Source organism: Bubalus kerabau, chromosome 1 (genome assembly GCF_029407905.1).
Source record: "Bubalus kerabau isolate K-KA32 ecotype Philippines breed swamp buffalo chromosome 1, PCC_UOA_SB_1v2, whole genome shotgun sequence".
Lineage (NCBI taxonomy): Eukaryota > Metazoa > Chordata > Mammalia > Artiodactyla > Bovidae > Bubalus > Bubalus kerabau.
In genome coordinates this window covers 186,762,623-186,785,423 of record NC_073624.1, presented here as the reverse complement: position 1 = coordinate 186,785,423, position 22,801 = coordinate 186,762,623, and the positions used below count along the sequence as shown (strand labels likewise).

The window sequence follows — 22,801 nt, the reverse complement described above, 5'->3', positions numbered from 1 at the left end:
GATCCCTGGGAGAAGGAACTGGCATCCCACTCCAGTATTCTTGCCTGGAGAATCCCTTGGACAGAGGAGCCTGGCAGGCTACAGTCTATGGGGTTGCAAAGAGTCAGACAGGACTTAGCAAATAAATAACAACAATGTGGGATCTCAGTTCCCAAATCTAGGACCAAACCCATGTCCCCTGTATTGGCAGATGAATTCTTAACCCCTGGACCAGCAGGGAAGTCCCAAAACGGGGCCAAGTTTTAAGCAAGGATGACAAAAAAGATCCTATCTGACCTTGGCATGACCTTGAGCATTCTCCTTGGAGCAAGTTGCCCAGAGTTGAGAGAGAACCATTCCAACGGTGGAGAGCATCAATATAGTCAATGATCCTCACAGTTAACGACTTCTAGACTTACTCTCTAACCTGGAGTGGAACAACCGTAACCAAGTTGAGTGTAGCTCCCAGAAGGGGCATAAGGGTCAAGGAAGACGGGCTGCTCCTACTCTTCTCTTCCTAAGTGGAAAGTCAGGAGACCCTGGCCAAAGCCGACAGCTTTGGAGAACCCATCCATTCTCTTGGCAAACATTTAGAAAGCACCTACTGTATCCTTTCAGCCCCAGAGATATAGCAGCGAACTGTGGCCAAATGCAAACCCCTTGCTTGGCGGGGATGTGAGGGGGCGAAGCTTAGGAAAGAGTCTGAACTTTCAGGTTAGAAAGTTAATAAATTTTTAAAGTGAAAAATCTAGAAATAAGAAGTGAATTCGCTTCTACAGCTTTAAAGTGGTAAGGAAGGGACACAACCCAGAAAGGACTAGAAGGCTGCCCCTGGGGTGGGACCACCATTGATGAGCTGGGAGGTGGAGATGCCCACCAGGTTCATTCCTGCTGGGTCTGTGCGGGGTGTATATTCTGATTTAAAAGACACTTTTTAAGCAAATAAAGTATAACTTCAGAGGCTGGAGTCCTGTTAGGAATTCACTGGCTGCTTCACCTTATCTGATTTTCCCTGATCACTAAACAAATGGCAAGTAAGCATCTACCATCTAATTCATGTGATGCAGGGTGGCTCAGCGGTAAAGAATCCACCTGCCAATGCAGAAGACATGGGTTTGATTCCTGGGTCGGGAAGATCCCCTGGAGAAGGAAATGGCAACCCACTCCAGTCTTCTTGCCTGGGAAATTCCATGGACAGAGGAGCCTGGGGGGCTACAGTCCATGGGGTCGCAAAGTGTCGGACATGACTTAGTGACAACCACCACCACCATGTGATGCAGCTGCCCTCTATATAGAGGCTGCACCCATAGGCTTCGCAAACAAGGACGGTTCAGCTACTCAACTGTGGCTGCAAACTGCCTCTGCAAAACAGTATGCTTCACCCAGAACCCATTTTTCAGACACTGGGAGCTTGGAGAATGTGCCACTTCCACGTGACCACAAATAAGTGACCAGGCCTCTTGGGAGCTCAGTCTCCACACAGAGACATGGAAGGGGATCCTGGGCACCACCAGCCCTGCCAACGTCTCGGTCTCTGTGAGTGGATGGGAATCACCACTGCGAGAAGGGGACTGGACGGGAGAGGGAAAGCAGGCGCCCAGCCAGGAGGAGGCAGCCCAGCTTCTGCTGCTCCATGGCACAGTCAGTGACCGTGGAATGAACGGGAGTGACCAAGCGCCAATCAAAACCTGCAGACCCGGCCCACACCACGTGGACCCCTGCTTTAAAGCTCGGGCAGCTTATCCAGACCCCTGAGCCTGCTTCCTCTTCTGTAAAAGAGGGTTGTGGGGCAAACGAAAAGAGCTTATGAGCAAAACGTGCCTGATAAGTGGCATGTAGTATTATTATTATTACCAGGTGCTTTGCATTATTATATTACTACTATTACTACCAGGTGCTTTCCAGGTATCTGCTATTATCAGGAACCTGATCTGCTCTCTCCAAGAGGCTCAGAGAGGAAAGAAGGAAGAGAACTGAAAAGTCAGGAAAGGAGAAATGAAGGAAAGGAAGAGCTGAAAGCTGATGGAAGAATCCAGAAGGAAGAACAATGGCCACTATGCCACTAGGAATCTGGAGCTGCCGTCCCCCCTGAACCAGGAGTGTCTACTTCTGTGACACACGTCACCTCCTGGCTGGACAGTAAGATACTTGTGGGCCTTGGCCCAGGCCCCAGTGGGTCCCAGGACAGGCTCCATACTCTCATCTCACCAGCGCAGCCTCACTCCCAACCCTCTGGCCCCACTGCAGCCCGGCAGCAGCTCTCCGTTTCCCGAAGCCCTTCTGGAGCACAGGGTCCTTTGTTCCTTTATCAACACATCCATTCAAGGACTATTTATGGGACCCCTGTGACATACTAGGCTTCACGCAGGGTACCAAATGGTGACACGGCAGACAGGCCCCGACCTCACAGAGCTCCCCAATTCCCCATCAAATTCTCTAGGAAGCGGCCTCTGACCCAGCACCCTGGGTAAGTTCCTGTGCCTCACAGCCTGAGGGGGAAACGGGGAGGAGGCAGGGGAGGTACGCCTCCCTTTTCTGGTCCGGCCCCACATGCCAGGGGCTCTGGAAAGAGCATCTCTCCTCTGCCAACATGGGCCCAGTGAGCAACTGCCTGCTTACTCACGGGGTGGTCATACACCACCCTGCCCACCCTCCAACACGGGCCACATACTCTGGATGCTCCTCAGAGCAGGAGCCTCAATAATGACACAAGACACCCGTCACCACCTCTGCTGGGCTCTCCTGACAACCAAGTTCACAGCTGAGGGGGAAGGGGGGGTGGGGGGCACCCCCATGTGGGGGCAGAGCAGCGCTGGCCAAGGAGTTCAGGCCGGCTGCTCCCCAGCGAAGGGGGCACTCACCCCGCTTGGGCTTGGGGAAGCTGTCGTGCAGCCGGAAGACCACCTTCTCCACGAAGTGCTGGATCTCGCACTGCTCGGGGCCGCGGACGAACACCATCCAGTCATGCGTGAACCCCTCCGTGGTGGGCTTCTTGCGCAGCTGGGCGCGGTGTCCCAGCTCTAACTTGACCTGGACAGTGCACTGCAGGGAGAGAGGCAGCAGCAGGGTCAGCGCAGAGCCCAGGGCCGTGGGATGTGGGCTGCCCCTCCATCCACCCTCCACCCCACCCCAGGTGGCATACAGAACCGGACAGTGAAGGGACTCCAGGAGGCTCCAATCACAGGGGGTGGGGAGCATGTGTTTGCTCTACATGCTTTGTCTCCCCAGCAAGCCCACCCAGGGCCCTGCATCTCCACCCCAGTCACCCCAGGACCCAGGCACCTGTGGTCCCCTCTCCCCCAGGCTCTGCACAGCTCGCTGGCTCCTCTCATTGAGGTCTCAGCTTGACAGCTGCTTCTTCAGGGAAGCCTTCCCTGACCACCCAGTCTGAAAGCACCCACTCCCAGCCGCACAGCTCTTCACCACGTGGTCCTCTCAGCACCCTCCACCATCGGAAACCATCTGCTAGTGGCTTGCCTGCTCTGCTCTTAGGTTGGCAGCCCGTCCAGAGCAGTAACGCTCACCAAGATCTCCCGAAAAAAGAATAGTGTGACCCGTGAGGGAGGGGCTGGTGCCAGGACCGGAGGCTACCGAGATCCACTGATGCTCAAGCCCCTTGCATAAAAAGACTTAGCACTTACACGTGACCTACAGACATCCTCCGACAGACTTGACATCATCTCTGGGTTACTTATAATACCTCGTATAACACAGATGCTATGCAAACAGTTGTAAATACAGGTAAGTGCTATATCAACCGGAGAAGGCAATGGCAACCCACTCCAGTACTCTTGCCTGGAAAATCCCATGGACGGAGGGGCCTGGTGGGCTATAGTCCATGGGGTCGCTAAGAGTCAGACATGACTGAGCGACTTCACTTTCACTTTTCACTTTCATGCATTGGAGAAGGCAATGGCAACCCACTCCAGTGTCTTGCCTGGAGAATCCCAGGGACGGGGGAGCCTGGTGGGCTGCTATCTATGGGGTCGCACAGAGTTGGACATGACTGAAGTGACTTAGCAGCAGCAGCAGCAGCAATGTCAACAGTGCCAGGGAACAGCAAATTCAAGTTTTACTTTTTGGCACCTTCTGTAATTTTTTTTCCCAAATATGTTCGCTGCACAACTGACTGAATGTACAGATGCAGAACACATCAAATGAAGAGTGGGCTGTACTTCACTCTACAAGTGAGGCAACCCAGGGTCTGAGACTGAGCTGCTACGTGGCCATGAGAGATGGCTCTACTGTATGGAGATGCAGGCCCGTGTGTGGGGTCATCCGAGGGCCACTCTGCTGTCCTGGCCAACCCTCGCCAGTCCTTGATTAAAGCCCTGTCATCATCCAGCATCCCACAGAGTGCCTCCCAGAGAACAGAGACCCTGAGGGTCACCCAAGTCACCCACACCAACAATGGTTTGTGGTGAGAATGGGGGGGGGGGGGGGGAGCCAAGAAAGAAGCCACCTGGGGACAGGTGCAGGTGGGCCACGGCCTTGGCAGCCAGACTTCCCTCCTCACACACACGTTGGCCTCTCCCCACTAAGGGAGCAGCCCCCAAACTTCACAAATTCTGAAGCGCCGACAGGGACCCACTGCACACACCACTCTGGCCTGGAAAACCCTCCCCGAACTTCCTTCACACAGAGCCTGATACCTAGTATCAAAACCAAGAACATTACAAAGAAGGCGGAGGCCAAGTGGACACTTGCTTCTAAGTGCCAAGATAACCAGGGGCACGCAGGCCGCCAGATCCCACACATCCTGGAGGAGACTCCCCCGTTGGGCTTTGGCAGCCTGGGCCTGGACCAGAAGCCTCTCTCTGCGTCCTCCGCCCTCTTTCTCACTACCAGACCCCGAGCATCCCCAGGGGCCACAGTCCCTCTAGTGCCTGCCTCTTTTACCCGTTTAGACCCCGCCACCAGCATCCTCCTGCTCCTCCCCTCTCCTTCCTCCCCCTGCTCGGTCACTGCCTGGGACTCAGGGCTCACCCTTCTCAGTCTGAGTCAAGTCCAAAAGCCTCAGCACACGGCCTGCCTGCGTTTCCCCAAGTCTGGGATGCTCCTGATTCACGTTTTCACCTGATTCAGACAGAGGATGCTGCAGAGCCGTGCACACGCACACACGTGCACTCGCTCACAAGCAGCTGCTGCTAAGCTTCAGACACACCGTAGGGGCTGTGAACCAAGGATGCACGGGGAATGCACACACCCTGTTTCCTCGTTCTGTCAGGCACCAGCCATTCCCAAACACAGGCGTGTCTGCTCCTTCCCGGCTGTGAGCCCACAGCCAGGGAGCCCTCACTCACTCCTCTGCAGACTGAACGTCCACTCATCCCTGACGCCCTGGCTCAGGGCTGCTCTCTGCGGAGCCCTATCTGATAGGTCCCCACACTGGAAACCAAGCAGGCCCTCGTCTCCACAACCGTCCACAAACAGCCAGCTCCTTGGTATGCTTCACCCTAACCCTGCTCCTGAGCACACTCAGCTGTCTCCAATTACCCTCTATCCTGTAGCCACACTACCCGAGGTGTCAACTACACAGGATTACACTAGAGAGGCTTCCTAAATCAGGGAGTTCTACGCGGCGCATCCTGCGGGGAAGGGCCGAGGTGACGGTTAAGTATAGGGTGGTCTCCACGTGTGGACTGGTGGGAGGCTGTGGGTGCTGAGTGAGCTGTAAAAACGGCAGGAGCCCCTCCCCTGCTGGCAGGACCACAGTCCCGGGAGACTGCTCAGAAATAGAGCAGAGAGACCCCCCCAGAGCCAGCCCACTGGCAGGAGGGGTGGGGATCCAGATGGAGTATTTCGATTTAACACAAGAGAAGTGACCGCAAGCTACATGCAGGTGATGGAGTTGGGGAAACAGCACTGAGTGAGAAGTACCCCGGGCAACTGTGTATGGTCTGGGCTGAAGGCAGACTAGGACAGACAGATGGACCACAAGCCTGCTGGGAGGCAACTGGAGGCAGTGGCTAGAAAAGGAGCCTGAAACAAGGGAGCTGGGAGGACCCGTGGGCGGATGGAGGAAAGACAGGAGACCCTGGGCAGCTGGGAGGCTGTGATTCCCGTGGAGCCTGGCCGGGCAGAGCAGTGGCGGGGGGGATGGGGACACTCGAAGGGAAATACCCCACCAAAAGCTGGAGGAAAGGACTGGACGTCTGGATAAACAAGTCACGCTCAAATCAGCCACAAGCTTCTATTTGCAGAGCACTGCTTATGGGCAACGTTCAAGATAAACAAATCCCAACGATGTTTACATGGTCCCGAACAGGCCATAATCACCCCCCACACCCGATACTGAATGTGTAACACACTCTGCCTCACGCACCCTATACACGAGTGTATAACACACTCTGCCTTTCTCTCCAACCTGTTCTAAGGCTGAGAAGTCAGGAGACGATCCCTGGACTGCGGGCAAGGTTCCAGGTGGGAAGCCAGATCATGACGACGAGACCCTGGGAACAGCTTCTGGTACTTTAGAACTAAATCCCAGGTCTGCTGTTCACCTGGCCAGAGACCCACAACCTGGCTTCCACCTCGGCCGCACGCCCGGCATGTCTCATCACATGGGGTTCCCACCCAGGGCACACCAGCAGGCAGCAGAGCCGTGATTGTGAAAGAAAGGAAGACCACAGCTCCATCAGAGGGGGAAGATGGGAGTGCCAAAAAGTCGCGCCACAGGCCAAAGTAAACAGGAAGGTTCTGAAGCGCGATGGGTAATCTTTGCTGCTGGCGGGCCATGCCCAAAGCCCCGCCTGGGCCCAGGCAGCATCTCTGCCCTCGGGGGCTGGCGCCAGCTCAGCCTCAATAACCCCAGACCCCAGGGGCCGAGGACCATGCTATGCACCGCTGCACCCAGGAGAGGGGGTCTCCTTCAAGTGCTGGAATCTTCTGAGAAGTAAAGATGGTGGAATCAAACAGATCTGGGGCCACGATATGAGGGAAAAAATCACTGAATCAGTGAGACGCTCGAGCTACGCTGAAGCAGAGGCAGGCAAAGCTGAGCCCTCGCCAGCTACTCCAGCTTGGCGAGTCTCGGTGATTTATTACCTGCTCTGCCCTTCCCTCCCCACCCCACCTGGACTCCTTCCCCAGAACCGAGCTTCAGCAGAACCAAGCAACTGAAGCAGACCCTCAGCCGCTGTTCCAGGAAGGGTGTCCACTACTGCCGGGTTAACAAGCCTGTGCTGCCCCAACTGACACCTCTCACCTGCCACTCGGCTGCCAGGAGGCAGGCAGAGCCTCTGGGGATGAGGGCGGGCCTCGGTCACTGCCGTGGTTCAGCATTTCATTGGGGGGCTACTTCACCACCCCCTCCTCCAACAAAAGCCCAGAACAAAGGGGCACATTCCAACCCTGCCCTGGAAGGGGTTAACTATTCTACCTCTGGGAAAACCTCCCTAAAACCTGAGCGGAACGAGGGTTCCCAGGGCCATCTGGGGACAGTTAAGCTTGGGCTGAGGGCCTCTGCCGGGCGCTACCCTTGCTCCAGGCCAACTGGCAGGAGGCACTTGGAACCCCACGGCCAGAATCCTAAGTCCTCCAAAGCAGGCCAACGGCTTGGCTGGCCCAGATCCCTCCAGGTGTGGAGACTCTGCCAGCCTGGGGCCCACAGCTCCTCTCACCTCACAGCCCTTGCTCCCCTAGATCCTTCCCGAAGCCCTCAAACCCAGAACCCAGCCAGCCGCCCAGGCCCAAAAGGCAGGTCTTCTACACCGAGTGTCTGTAAGATTTCCCCAGCTCTGCTGGTGGGAATTCTCTTCAGCAGACACCCTTCCCTCTGGGAATTCGCACTTTACCAAGTGGCCTAGTTATGCCTGAAGTCTGGCGGCTGCTGTGAATTCCCTCAGATGCACAATCCCCTCCCCTCCCAGGAGAAGGAATCACCGAAGGACCCCTCATTGGCCTGGGATGATTTTGCCAAGTCTGACTGGACCCAGCAGGGTCACTGGCCATGTGGTCCACACACAGCCACAAAGGGGGATGCGAGGAAGCAGGGGACTGGCCCCATGGAACCACAGCCACACAAACGCAAAGGAAACACTCTTCACAGAACTTTCTCCCTGGGGGCCCTGCAGGGGCTCCCAGAGCAGCCACTGAATCAGAGCTGGCTCCAGCTGTCCCTCCCTCTGTGTCAATCCTCTCAAGCAGGGACCACCTGCCCAGAGGTGGGGACCTCTCACAACAGCCACAGGAGGGCCTGGGCCTCTGACCACTGGCCCACAGAGGGTTGGCGGCCGCCCCTGCACCCTCTTCTGGTTCTGACCAGCCTCAGTCCTGGGGCACAAGGTTAATGACAAAGTGACAAGGACTCAATGAATGTGTCTCTGGACACTAAGGATAAGCAAGCAGACCACTATTGTGCGTGCTAAGTCCCTTCAGTCGTGTCCAACTCTTTGCGATCCTATGGACCGTAGCCCACCAGGCTCCTCTATCCAAAGGTTTCCCCAGGCAAGAATACTGGAGTTGGCTGCCATACCCTTCTCTAGGGGGATCTTCCCGGCTGACCAGGGATTAAACCCGTTTCTCTTACATCGCCTGTATTGGAGGCAGATTCTTTACCACTAGGGCCACCTATGCAGACCATGGGGATAAGCAAATACACCCATGATCCTCAGGGCTGTCAGGGGGCTGGGCAGCCTGACCTCCAGCAGCCCGACCTCCAGCAGCCCAACAGGGAGGCCTGGTACCAGACATATTAATACTTTAAATCTGTATTGAACGCCCACCAACATGTAGACGATATGCTGGTTGACCCCAAAGTTCTCCAGGGAGCAGCCTCGGGAGATTCTGAACATGAACAACTGGATGAAGGCATCTCTCCCTGAGCCAGTGGACCTGGTGACAAAGGGAGTGGTTCCTAGCCCCTTTCATTAAACTGACAGTTGGTAAAGCTAAGTGCAAAACTTCACATTACAAACTGTGGGGGACACGAAGGGGAGTTGTTAGGCTCTGGCCCTCGCTCTCAAGCACGTTACAACACAGCTTTAAAGCCTGGCAGACTGACCTGCCAGATGACAGCTTCAGAGCCGGGTTGGCCCGAGGTTCTCTGGAAAAGGTCTGGGGAAAGAGCGAGAGATCCAAGCATGCCCCTAGCCTCGACTCCTCCTCTGTAACATGGGCCTTCCTCCACCGTGAGAAACACACCTCCCTTCCAGAGCAGCAGAGCACGGTCACAGAAAGCTGTTCCCAAGTCCGGGCTTAGCAGACGAAGCGTTATCGAGCGTCAGTTCAACCTGTGGTTCAACGAGTCGGCCACCTACTTCAGCAGCCAGGCCCGACACTTGTGCAAAGGGAGGAACCCCTGGGCCTTTGGGGAACAGGACCCCCAGACACTGACACCACTTCTAGCTCCCTAGGCAGCCCCCAGCCCCCCAGCAAACTTTCCCACCTTTTCAGCATCTGCTCAGTCTGTAGCCAGGCCCATTCCTTCCCCACCATCTTTGTAGATCATATGCCTGCCAGCCATAACCCCTAAGTAAGTAAAGACCTGCCCCACAAAATACATCACCACATTCCCTCTTAAAAAATACAAATCCTGAGATTTCCCTGGTGGCCAGTGGTTAAGACTCTGCGCTCCCACTGCAGGAGGCACAAGTCTGATCTCTGGTCAGGGAACTAAGATGGATTTCCCAGGCGACGAGGTGGTCAAGAATCTGCCTGCCAATGCAGAGGATGCAAGATATGGGTTTAATCCCTGTGTTGAGAAGATCCCCTAGAGGAGAAAATGGCTACCCACTCCAGTATTCTTGCCTGGACAACCCCAAGGACAGAGGAGCCTGACGGGTTGCAGTCCATGGGATGGTAAGAGTCGGACACGACTTAACCACTGACCACACAGGCATGGGAAACTGAGATCCCACCAGCTGCAGAGCCCAAAAAGAAAATCCCACCATCAAATCCCAAAGAAAATAGATGAGTAACTACAGACTAGAGGCTGGAGGGATCAGACAGGTGGGTGTATGGTCAGGGCAAAGGGAACCAGAATGACTTTTCCCTGGGAGCCCAGAGCCAAATGCAGAACTCCCTCTTTTCTCAGCTGGGCCAGAAAGTTCTAGAGAACACACCAGGAAGGCCAAGAGAACCAAAATCTCCCAAAGCAAGCAGGCCTGGGGGGAAGACCCATTGTTCCCCGTCACACTGAGGCCTTCACAGGGGCATCCCAGGGGAGGCAGAGAAGGCCGACTATGCTGGATTCAAAGGGTCCCCACCCCAACCCCACAACCAGATCCCGAAGCAGAAGTCCTCCTGGACTGCTTACAGCTGGCTCACCCACTCAAGATCGATAAGGGACACCGGTCTCTCCTGCCTCCCCTGGGGCCGTGAGGAAGGGACAGGGCTCAGAGCTGGGGCCTCTCCCTCCCACATTTGCATGAGAACACAGCCCAGACGAAGAACTGGACTGGGGTGGCACGGGCCTTCCTCTGGGGGCCGGTTTCACTTGCACTTGCAGGCGCAAAGATCCGGAGCAGCGCTGTCCAGTGGAAACTCCTGCCATGGAGGAAAGGTCACCTCTTCACGCTGCCCAGTGAGGTGGCTGGCACCTCAGGAGTGGTGGTTCCTGAACACCTAAGACACGGCTAGTGCAACAGAGGAACCAACTTTTTCATTCTGGTTCAAGTTTGAATCACAACTGCCAGCAACTGTCACACCAGACAATGGTGGGATGGCACTCTTTGGTCCAGGGGGGCTCACCTGCCCCCCGAGCAGGACTGTTGTCTCCCTGCATCGCCAGCCCAGAACGCTGCCCTGTCTCACTCACAGAGACAACCACAGCCTGCCAGGGCCCCCCCACATCACAAGGTGAATGAATGTCCATGGACCTGAAATGTCTCCCTAGGGGCCCAGTGGGGTTAGGGGCAGAAGTCCTGCTCTGCACCTGCGCGGTGTCCAGTAAGACTTTCCCAGGGTCCAGCTGCCTTAAGAGTGGACACTGAAGGTCTATTTTGTTTCCTAACTCAATACAGATAGGAGGCCTCAAGCTCGATCCCTTCAAGGGAAATGAACTCACCCCACCCTGCAGAAATCCCCATTCAGCTATCATAAACTATGCCTCACCTCTTGAGAGAAAGGTACAACACCAAGGATGAAGTGAAATTGTAGTGAGAGGGTGCCCCGAGCATAGGATTCAGTGATCCTGGGCCACCGGGCAGCCAGGATGGGCATGGGGGTATGCCTCCTGCACCCCCACCCCTGAAACCCAACTGCCACACAGCGCCTCACCAGCCAGAGCCGCCTGAGTGGCGCCAGCAGCCAGGGACGCCCCAACCTGCCCTCACTAAAAGCGGGGAATTCAGCTGCCACCCCCACAGCCCCACACCGTCTTTCCTGGCCTCGGGCCCCGGGAAGCCAGGGGCAGCAGACGAGGGTGAAGAGAGAGCTGATCCTATGTAGGAAGCTGCAATGGTCCTAGGCTTGAATTTACCAAAACTGGCTCTGGGTTTCCAGACTAAAGGGAGAGGGTCCGTGGGGAGTCTAGGGGGCGGGGGCGCTGGAGAACACCCTGGGTTTGCAGCAAGTCTCTGGGTAGAGGCTCCAAGATGCTGGGGATGGCAGGGAACATGGGGGTATACAGGAGCTGGGCAGAGGACAGCAGGTCAAAGTCACAGCACCAGACTAGGGGATGTTAGAAGGAAGTGAGCAACCATGAATATCAGGAAAGAGACATGGGGGTCTCTGCAGGGAGGATAGCTGTGGTTCCAGGAACCAGATCTAGCTCTGGATTGAGGGGCTGGGGGGCAATGTGGGGCAGCGTCAGGGTCACAGGGGCAAAGAGGGCCCAAAGTGAGGGGAGTGAGGCATCTGGTGTGTGAAGGGAGTGGGGGCTCCAGATCAGAGCAGAAATGGTCCCTGGATCTGGTCAAAGAGGGTCTGAAGGTGAAGAGACAGCCCTTTGGGTCCCTGGAACCCAAAGGAGAGTGATCAGAGCAGAGGGGGCTGAGGAAGCTGGCCCAGGTCCCAAACGAAGGATGTTCAAGGCAGGCCGGGGTCCTGGTGGGAAAAGGCCTGGGACCTCGCCGACGTTTGAGAAGAGGGCTGGGGCTCAGCTGGGGCTGAGGCAGGGGCAGGATCAGAGGGGAGAGAGGTTAGGGTGGGCCTGGGTTCAAAGGAGGAGGCTGCAGACCAGGAGTTCTGGAGGGACTCAACCCCCAGCAAAGGTTTAATGTGGAGAACAGAGTTTGAGAGGAAGCAGGGCCAAGGGGCCAGAGTGGGCAGGAGACACCAACTGCCCTGGATTCAGAGAGGAAAGGGGGTACAGGCCAGATCAAAGGACTCTAAAGGGACCCCGGGGATGCCTGTGGGGGCTCATGATTGAGCCAGCGTCCGGAGGGATGTCCCGGGGGGCTCTGGGTCGGACTGGGGTTGCAAGGGGTGTCCCAAGGTAATCCGGGCCAGGCTGGGGTCCCGAGGAGGGTCCCAAGGGGTCTGGGTTGTAGTGGGGTCACAAGAGGTGTCCCACGGGGATCTGGGCCGGGCCGGGGTTGCGAAGGCCATCCCAGGGGGCTCTGGGCAGCGAGGGACCGAGATTCACAGGGGAGTCTGAGGCGTTGTAACCAGGTGGGGGTCGCGGATGGGGGAGGGGCGCCCCCGCCCCACATAAAGGCCCGGGGGAGCGGTGGGCGCGCACAAAGCGGGGCGGGCGGGCGCCGAGCGGGAACGGAGAGGCCGGGACCGAGGAGGGCCGGGCCGGGCGGGCGGGTAAGGGAGGGAAGGAGGGAGAGAGGGAGGGGGCCCGGCGGGCGGCGCGGGCTGCGCTGGGGCGGCGCGGCCGTTCCTCACCTGATTGTCCATGGCTGGCGCCCCGCCCCGCCCCCGGGCCCCGCGTTGCTCGCCGCCGCCGCCGCCGCTCAGCGCCGCCCCGCCGCCCTCATTGTCTGTCAGGCGCCGCCGCCGCCGCTCACGGCCGCCCGCCCGCCCGCCAGCCCCGCGGAACCGGAAACCACCGCCAGCCCGGGTCGCGCACCGACCGCGGGCCCCCGCCGCCGACTCGGGCCAGCCGCCCGGACTGACAGACGTCTGGGCCAATCGACGATACGGACAGCCACTCGTGGGGTGGGACTTCCGGCCTGGTGGGGGCCTGCCGGGCTGCGGTCGGAGGGACGAAGCCCGCAGCCAATGGGAAGCCCGGACCGGAGGGGCGGGAGGAGGGAGGGAGGGAGGCGCGAGGCGAGCCCAGCAGAAGGGAGCGCGAGGTGTGCGCCGCACGTGGAGGGGGGCGGGGGCGGGACAAGCGCGCCGCGCCTGCGCACTAGTGCGCAGGGGGGCGCTGCCCGGTGGCCCGAGCATCCCTGGGGCCCGAGCCTCCCTGGGCCCGAGCTGAGCTGGCGGTTGGAACGCTGGAGAGGCATCCCCAGGGACATTTGTTTCCTGGCCACGTGTTGCTACTGTGTGATGGAATGAGCCCTGGGCTCTGGCACTACAGATTAATTTTACAATCCTGGATCTCTCTCATGATTCACTCCCTTCCTCCCCTGAGGGTCAGTTTGCATCAATAAAATGGGGACTATCACAGTACCTTTTGATGATAGTTCATGCTAGTCTGAATGATACAAATCTGATACCGGCTACATTGACATAACCAAGACATTCTCATTTTATTCCCGAAAATTATCATGCCAATCCCTCCAAAAACCGATTCTTAATTTACCCATGAATATATAAGTATATACCTTCACTGTGACTTGTAAACTGTGTTTAGATCGGACGTAAACGTATCACCCCGTCTTTTTCATGATCTTGTAAGCCACTTTTCTTTTGGACATTAGGACTTCTACCTGCGATTTGGGGTCCCTTGTGCAATTATTTTAAATTCCTTCTATAAGATTAAAAATCAGGAGATTTTGGTTTGTTTGGATACCTCTTCCCCCCACCCCACCCCCCCCCGCCATTTCTCATTTAAGTGTCAGGCTCAGTGGTAAAAATTTAAAAATCCACCTGGTAATACAAGGAGATGTGTTCCATCTCTGGGTCGGGAAGATCCCCTGGGGGAGGAAATTCTTGGCTGAGGAATCCCGTTGACAGAGGAGCCTGGCAGGCTTCAGTCCACAGGGTCGCAAAAAGTCGGAGGCGACTGAGCATGCTCACAAAAGTATTTATTAGTTTGTGTGGCCGGTGCTTTGCGATGAAGAGCAACGTCGGAAAATCAGTTACTTTGGAATGAAAGGAAGCCCAGAAAAGAACTGTGAAGAGAGCCAGTGTCATACATAGTACATAGTAACACTATACTTTTAAATCTAGAGCAGGGCCACCTGGGGGTTTTTTTTTGGGGGGGGGGGGGAGGTTGGAGGTCATACTGAGAAAATAAGCAACAATAATGCTAAACAGTGATGCCAACCAATAATAATGTTATTAATAAAAGGATGACAGGGGGGGAAAAAAAACAATGTTTTGAAACCCCTAATGAGCTAATCATTGCAGACGAGAGTTGACCATGGATACTACAATGATTAACTGAAAAGTCCATGGGAAACTGGAGAGTATAACTTCATCTCCACCATGATCTCTTCACAGATTGCCTGCTAGATGCAAAGAGGGGGGAAAATGATGTTCCCATGGAAGCATCATATTGTTGCCAACTTAGTTCAGTGACCACTTTTAGAAGCAGAGCAGTGGGATAAACAGATGATGAACTCCTGCTAGGGTGCAGTGAGCAATACACAGCACCAAAAAAGAAGTTATTCTTGCCCCAAATGTTTAATTTGAATCATACCTTTAGTTCCAGTTTACAAAGGAAACACTGAGGGTAGGGGATCATAGGAGGTGACACATGAGAAGAAATCAGGCAAGGGATTTCCCTGGTGGTCCAGTGGTTAAGACTCTGGGCTTTCACTGCAGGGGGGGTGTGAGTTCAATCCCTGGTTGGGTGGACTAAGGTCCCCAGATGTCACACATGGTGCAGTGAAAAAAATAGAAAACAAAGGAAGAAGAAGAAGCAATCGAACAAATTCAGAAGATGAAACTCTCAAGAGCCTGGGAGAAAAGACATGAGAACCATTCAGAGTTCAAAGAGATGGTGTCACAACCAAATGTAATGTAAGGTCCTTCATTGGATCTTAGCTTTGAACAAACCAGCTGTGTCACTGGGGAAATTTGAACTTGAATTGGATTATATTTCAACTTGTAATTGGTTAGGTGTGATCATGGAATTACAGTTGTGTGGAAAAATTCTTTACTTTTTAAAGCTGCACAGGGCTAAAATGCCAGCAGGCTAATTGCCTTTAAAACACATTAATTTAAAAACTAGATGATGAAAATATGGCAAATGTAAGAACTGTTCAATCTAAATGATGGGCATACGGGATTTCATCAAACTGAGCTCTATACTTTTCTGTATATGGGAAGCTTCTATAATGAAAAGTAGACATGTTGGGACCTTCCTAGTGGTCTAGTGGTTAACAGTCACCTGCCAATGTAGGGGACACAAGTTTGATCATTGGTTGGGAGAACTAAGATCCCATATGCTGAGGAGCAACTAAGCCCTTGTGCCTCAAGTACTTAAGCCTGTGCCCTAAAGCCCGTGCTCAGCAACAAGAGAAACCAGAGCAACAAGAACCCCACGCACTGCAATTAGACAGTGGCCCCCACTCACCACAACTAGAGAAAGCCCACTCGAAGCATCAATGACCCAGAGCAGGTAAAAATTCATTCATTCATTCATTCAAAGTTAGAATAGTAAAGTAATTTTAAAATGTTAAATATGTTGAATTCCCTGGTGGTCCAGTGGTTAGAATTTCATGCTCTCACTACCAAGGGCCTGGGTTCAATCCCTGGTACAGGAATTAGATCCCACAAGTTGCACAGCACAGTCAAATGTAGTAAAAAAAAAAAAAAAAAGCATCCATTGCCTAAAACAGAACAACTGTTTTCCTTCCTCGAGGAGGTAAGCAGAGCACTGCTCTGTTTTCTCATTAGTATGGCCATATCCTGGCCAACACCTGCTGTATACAAGCTCCAGAGGATGAATTTTAAACTCATTTAATCATCACAATATCAAGAGGTAGGTGTCGTTGCCCCCATTTTACAGGTGAGGAAACTGAAGCTCAGATGAGGTTATTACATTGTCCAATGTCCAATGTCCCATGTTCAGTATATTCCAGAGCCAGGGACCCATGGAGAGTCCAGAACTACATATCTGCCACCTGTGTCTTAGTGCCTGCTTAGTAGGCGGGCGCTATCAGCAGCCTCCCCCACGAGAGCATCTCTACACGTTTCTTGAGTAAGGAAATCAAAGAAGACTTCCTGGTAGGGAGAGAGTAGGACTGAGGCTGACTTGAATGGCATTGAAGGTGAACCCTTATTTCTTTCAGAGGAAGGTAGAATGTTTAGATATTGTTAGAAGTTGCTGAAGCTGAACCTCCAATACTTTGGCCACCTGGTGCGAAGAGCTGAAGCATTGGAAAAGACTCTGATGCTGAGAAAGATTGAAGGCAAAAGGAGAAGAGGACAGCAGAGGATGAGATGGTTAGACAGCATCACCAACTCAATGGACATGAATTTGAGCAAACTCCAGGAGATAGTGGAGGACATAGGAAGAAGCCTGGTGTGCTACAGTTCAAGTGGACACAAAAAGTCAGACACAACTTAGCAAATTAGCAACAACAAATTTAGAAGTTGGCATTGTGCACAAAGTTACTCTGGTTGTCATCTGCCATATAAAAAACCACCCTAAACTGAGTGACTTGGAATAACACTAAACATTTATTGTTGGGACCCAGTCACCTTCAGAGATTTGGGTCTCATTCATTTGAAGTAAGAAAGGACCAGGTCACCCATCCCTCTTTTTGGAAATTCAGCTGGGGATTCTCTTGTGCAGACTGGGTTAAGAATTACTGAGTTGCAGTTAATAACACTTTTGTTGTTATTGTATCTAATTTTTGTGATTGTTTTTTATCTGTTTGACAAAGGACTTCTGGAAGTGACACATTGTTCCCTATTTACATCAGTGTGAGTGAAGGGAGTAGATTTAAAGAAAAACTTAAAGCAAATAATAATTTGAGCAGAATGCATGATTGATAACCCATTGGCTCAGTGAGTCAAGAATCCACTTGCAATGCAAGAGACACAGGAGACTCAGGTTCAATCCCTTGGTCGGGAAGATCCCCTGGGGGAGGAAAATGGCAACCCATTTCGGTATTCTTGCCTGAAAAATCCCATGGACAGAGGAGCCTGGCAGGCTACAGTCCATAGGGTCACAGAGATTCAGATACGACTGAGCAACTACGCATGCATGCGTGATTGACACACGTTATCCAGATGTTACAAGCATCTGCAATTTGGGCAAGGCTTGGCAGAAACGGCTTATCTCTGCCCCTCATGACGTGAACTCACTGAGGCTGAATGAAGAACCTCTCCAACACAACTCACTTATCACGCCAGGAAGTTGGTGCCAGCTGTTGGTTCTTCTCCATGTGGGCTCCTGCACATGGTGGCTTAGGATTCCTCACAGCATGGTGGTGGCTGGGTTCCAAGAGTGGGTATCCGCCCCCCTGCCAAATAACAGACAGCTGCATTGCCTTGGATGAACTAGCCTCAGAAGTCACATGGAGGCACTTCCACCATACTCTAAGCCCATCCACATTCAAAGGCTCCTTCATGAGACTTCCCTGGTGGTCCAGTGGCTAAGGCTCCACGCTCCCAATGCAGGGGGCCCAGGTTCAACCCCAGGTCAGGAAACTAGATCCTACATGCTGCAACAAAAGAGTTTGCATGCCACAACTAAAGATCCCACATGCTACAACGAAGATCGAAAATCCCATGTGCTGCAAGTAAGACCTCGTGTAGCCAAATAAATAAAAATAAGTGCTTAAAAAAAAAACTTAAAAAAGGACTCCTTCATAGACGAGCATAAAGGTTATGGCTATAGTCCAAAGGGTTGGAAAAAGACACGACTGAAGTGACTTAGCACAGCAGTCAGATAGTTGACTTACAATATTAGTTTCAGATGTATAACATAGTAATTCAATATTTTTATAGATTATACTCCATATAAGATTATGATAAAATATTGGCTATATTCTCTGTGCTATATATTACATCCTTGTAACTTTTTTTTACATCTAGTAGCTTGTACCTCTTAATTCCCTTCACCTATTTTGGCCCTCCTCACCTTCCTTCTGGTAACCACCAATTTTTTACCTGCATCTCTGCCCTCTTCCAACATGTCTTTAAAATCAGCTGGGTAAACAACAAGCTCCTATTGTATAGTAGAGATTCAATATATTGCAATAAGCCATAATGGAAAACAAATTTTAAAAGAATGTGTGTGTATATATATGTGTGTGTGTGTGTGTGTATGTTTAACTGAATCATTTTTATATAGCAGAAATTAACACAACATTATGCTGCTGCTGCTGCGTCACTTCAGTTGTGTCCGACTCTGTGCGACCCCATAGATGGCAGCCCACCAGGCTCCCCCATCCCTGGGATTCTCCAGGCAAGAACACTGGAGTGGGTTGCCATTTCCTTCTCCAATGCATGAAAGTGAAAAGTGAAAGTGAAGTCGCTCAGTCGCTCTTAGCGACCCCATGGACTGCAGCCCACCAGGTTCCTCCGTCCATGGTTTTTCCAGGCAAGAGTACTGGAGTGGGGTGCCATTGCCTTCTCCAATGCATGAAAGTGAAAAGTGAAAGTGAAGTCGCTCAGTCGTGTCGGACTCTTAGCGACCCCATGGGCTGCAGCCCACCAGGTTCCTCCGTCCATGGTTTTTCCAGGCGAGAGTACTGGAGTGGGGTGCCATTGCCTTCTCCGAACACAATATTATAAATCACCTGTATTTCAATTAAAAATTTTTTTAAAAAATCAGCTGGAGATTCTATGTGCAGACTGGGTTAAGAATCACTGAGCTGCAGTTAATAACTTTTTGTTGTTACTGTATCTAGTTTTATGGTTATTTTGTATCTGTGACAAGTGACTTTTGGAAGTGACACAATGTTTCCTGTGCAAATACATCAGTGTGAGCAAAGGGAGTAGATCTAAAGAAACAAAAAGCAGATAGCAATTTGAGCATTTGGCAGCATGCATGACTGATATATGTCATTCAGACTTGTTACAAAGTGTGAGATGGAAGCAGGAGTCCCAGAAGTAGAATGTAACGTTTTGAAAGTGGTGAGTTTGGCTCAGTCTGTAACTGAACTGCTGTACTAGGTCTCTATCGCCCTCTAGTGTTCCAGTTTACTTGCACCCAAAGGGACTGCTTGGTATTAATTACACTACCTTTCTTTCACCTTTCAGGCGGTTCAGCCCTCCCAGACTTTTTTTGGAAGCCTCTTTCTGGCCCCCTGCCCAGAGACCAACTACTACAGAATGCTTCCTGTACCTCCCAGTTTCCTGCCAGCCACAAATGTACGCACAGCCACTCACAGCAATACTGAACAAGACCAAGCTGGAGCAGAGTCCAATGGGGATGCCAGAGACCTACCCTAGATTCATTTCAAATCAGAGCTAAAGCTAAAAAAGCTAAGTCACTTCAGTCATGTCCGACTCTGTGCGACCCTATAGACGGCAGCCCACCAGGCTCCCCCGTCCCTGGGATTCTCCAGGCAAGAACACTGGAGTGGGTTGCCATTTCCTTCTCCAATGCATGAAAGTGAAAAGGGAAATTGAAGTCGCTCAGTCATGTCCGACTCTTAGCGACCCCATGGACTGCGGCCTACCAGGCTCCTCGGTCCATGGGATTTTCCAGGCAGGAATACTGGAGTGGGGTGCCATTGCCTTCAAATCAGAGCAGACCTTAAATGTCACACTGAGGCACTTGGCTCTTATCCTATAGGCAATGGGGCCATGAATGGTTTTGTGTGTGTGCGTTAGTCACTTAGTCGTGTCCAACTCTTTGCGACCCCATGAACTCTAGCCTGCCAGGCTCCTCTGTCCACGGGATTCTCCAGGCAAGAATACTGGAGTGGGTTGCCACTTCCTTCTCCAGGGGATCTTCCTGACCCGGGGATCAAACCCAGGCCTCCTGCATTGCAGGCAGATTCTTTACCAGCTGAGCTATAGAGAAGTCCCATTATTGGTTCTGGAGCAGACCAAAATTATGTGCAACAAGGTGTGTCCCCAGAAAAGGGTGCTACACTGGACGTTTGCAATTTTTTCTCTCTTAGCATCATTCTCCTTTAAAATTTATTTATTTATTTATTGCCTACACTGGGTCTTCATTGCCGAGCTTTCTCTAGTTGCAGTAAGTGGGGGCTACTCTTCATTGCAACCTGTGGGCTTCTCATTGTGGTGGCTTCTCTTCTTGCAGAGCTCAGGCTGTAGGTACCTGGGCTTTGATAGTTGCAGCCCAGGGGCTCAGTAGTTGCAGCTCCCAGGTTCAAGAGCACAGGTTTGGTAGTTGTGGTGCACAGACTTAGTTGCTCCATGGTATGTGGAGTCTTCCTAGATCAGGGATCAAACCCATGTCCCCTACATTGGCAGGCGAACTCAACCATTTGACTACCAGGGAAGCCCCTCTCCTTTTTATTTCTCCCTGGCAACAGTCCTCGATCCGAGGGCTCCCCCTGGGGGCCAATATGAATGTGTGTGTGTTTTTAAATAGCAGCCCCTCTGGAGGATGCCAGCTCATGACAGGCACGGGCTTAATACTGGATTTCAACTCCTACCCATCCCCTCTTCCCCCCAGATCAGAGTCATAGTCAGATTGAGGCTTCCCTCCCTCTGCAGAGGAAGCACGTGCCCAAGTCTGGCTAATCAAACAGCTGCATCCTTCTGGCTACTGGAATTGATTGGGAGGAGCGGGGACATGACCTAACACCAACCAAGACTTTAGTAAATTTTAACTGAGGTGAAATTTACCTAACCTAAAATTAATCATAAACTATACTTAAGTGTACAATTCAAAAGTAACTAGAGCCTTACCAATGTTGTATAACCATCATCTCTATCTAGTTTTCCAAGACATATTCTTCACCCCAAAAGGAAACCCTATACCTATGGGCACTCACTCCCCATTTCCTCCTCTCAGCCCCGGTGTGCATGTGTGCTAAGTCACTTTAGTCGTGTCAGACTCTTTGTGACCCCATAGACTGTAGCCTGTCAGGCCCTTCTGTCCATGGCATTCTCCAGGCAAGAATCCTGGAGTGGGTTGCCATGCCTTCCTCTAGGGGATCGTCCCCACCCAGGGACTGAATCCGAGTCTCATGTCTCCTGCATTGGCAGGCAGGTTCTTCACCACGAGTGTCACCTGGGATGCCCCCTCTCAGCTCCTAGCAATCACTAATCTGGTTGATTTTTTCCCTTATGGATTTGCCTGTTCTAGACATTTCACATACATGAAATCATAGACTATATGCCCATTGGTGTCTGGCTTTTCACTGAGTGTAATGTTTTCAAGCTTCATCCATATCGTGTCCTGTGTCAGTGCTTCATTCCTTTTTAAGGCAAATGATAGTCCATTGTATGGATATACTACTTTTGTTTATTCATTGATTAACATTTTGGTAATTTCCACCTTTTGGCTCTCATCAACAGTGCTGTAATGCTATTTACAATAGCTAGAACATGGGAGCGGCCTAGATGTCCATCAACAGATGAATGGATAAAGTTGTGGCGCGTATATACAACAGAATATTACTCAGCCGTAAAAAGGAATGAATTTTAGTCAGTTCTAGTGAGGTGAATGAACCTAGAGCCTGTTATAGAGTGAAGTAAGTCAAAAGGAGAGATACATACTGTATATTAATACACATATATGGAACCTAGCAAGATGGTACTGATGAACCCATTTGCAGGGCAGAATAGAGACACAGGCATAGAGAACAGACTTGTGGGCACAGGAGGGAAGGCAAGGATGGGACAAATTGAGAGAGCAGCGTGGAAACATACACATTGCCATGTGTAAAATAGGTCACTGGTGGGAAGTTGCTGCATCACACACTCTAACAACCTGGAGGGGTGAGATAGGGTTGGGGGTGGGAGGGTTCAAGAGGGAGGGGACGTATGTATACTTATGGCTGATTCAAGTTGCTGTATGGAAGAAACCAATACAACATGGTAAAGTAATTATCTTCCAGTTAAAATGTTTAAAAGAGAATAATATATATAACTGAATTATTTGCTACACAGCAGAAATCAACAAAACATTGTAAATCAACTATACTTGAAAAAAATTATTTTTTTAAAAAAGAAAAAACTGGTGCTGCAATGAACATTTCTGTACAAATATTTCTTTGGATACCTGTTTTCAATTCTTTGGTCTATATGCCTAGGAGTGGAATTGCTGGATCATATAGTGACTCTGTTTAACTTGTTAAGGAGCTGGTAAACTCTTTTCCACTGTGTGGTACCATTTTACATTCCTACAAGCAACCCACAAGGGTTCCAATTTCTCCACGTTCTCATCAGCACTTACCTCCTGGCTTAAGAAAAAAATTATGGCCAATTTAGAGGATGTGAAATGATATTCATGGTTTTGATTTGCATTTTCCTACTAGACTAATGATGTTGAGCATCTTTTCATGTGTTCTTGGAGCTTCAGTGTATACTTCTCATCTTGGAAGGCTATAAACCTGGCATTGCTCACAGCCACTTCCACCCATGGGGCGCTCCAGGGTAGAGAAGCTCAGCCATGGTGACATCATTTGAAGCCTGAAAGTGAACGTGTTAGTCACTCAGTCATGTCCCACTCTTTGCGTCCCCATGGACTGTCACCTGCCAGGCTCCTCTGTCCTTGGGATTCTTCAGGCAAGATTACTGGAGTAGGTTGCCATTCCCTTCTCCAGGGGAATCTTCCTGACCCCGGGATCGAATCTGGGTCTCCCTCATTGCAGGCAGATTCTTTACTCTCTGAGCCAACAGTAAAGCCTAGATCCAGCCATACCTGCAGTCT

At 52.0% G+C, this 22,801-nt stretch overlaps 1 protein-coding gene across 3 annotated transcripts in view; it reads right to left on the bottom strand.

The window, feature by feature from the left end:
• The window catches only part of MLLT1 (MLLT1 super elongation complex subunit), a 69,240-nt gene extending 56,289 nt beyond the window's left edge, over nt 1-12,951 (bottom strand). For 2 of the 3 annotated variants that reach the window (XM_055546404.1, XM_055546409.1), the window contains exons 1-2: nt 12,757-12,951; nt 2,841-3,021 (exon numbers count right to left, since the gene is read on the bottom strand). In XM_055546404.1, coding sequence (XP_055402379.1) covers nt 2,841-3,021; nt 12,757-12,768 — 193 coding nt within the window. In that variant the 5' untranslated portion in view covers nt 12,769-12,951. Of the gene's footprint in view, nt 1-2,840; nt 3,022-9,123; nt 9,271-12,756 lie in introns of those variants that run through there. The other variant, XM_055546405.1, reaches the window with a different exon arrangement.
• Between the last annotated feature and the right edge of the window lie 9,850 nt (nt 12,952-22,801).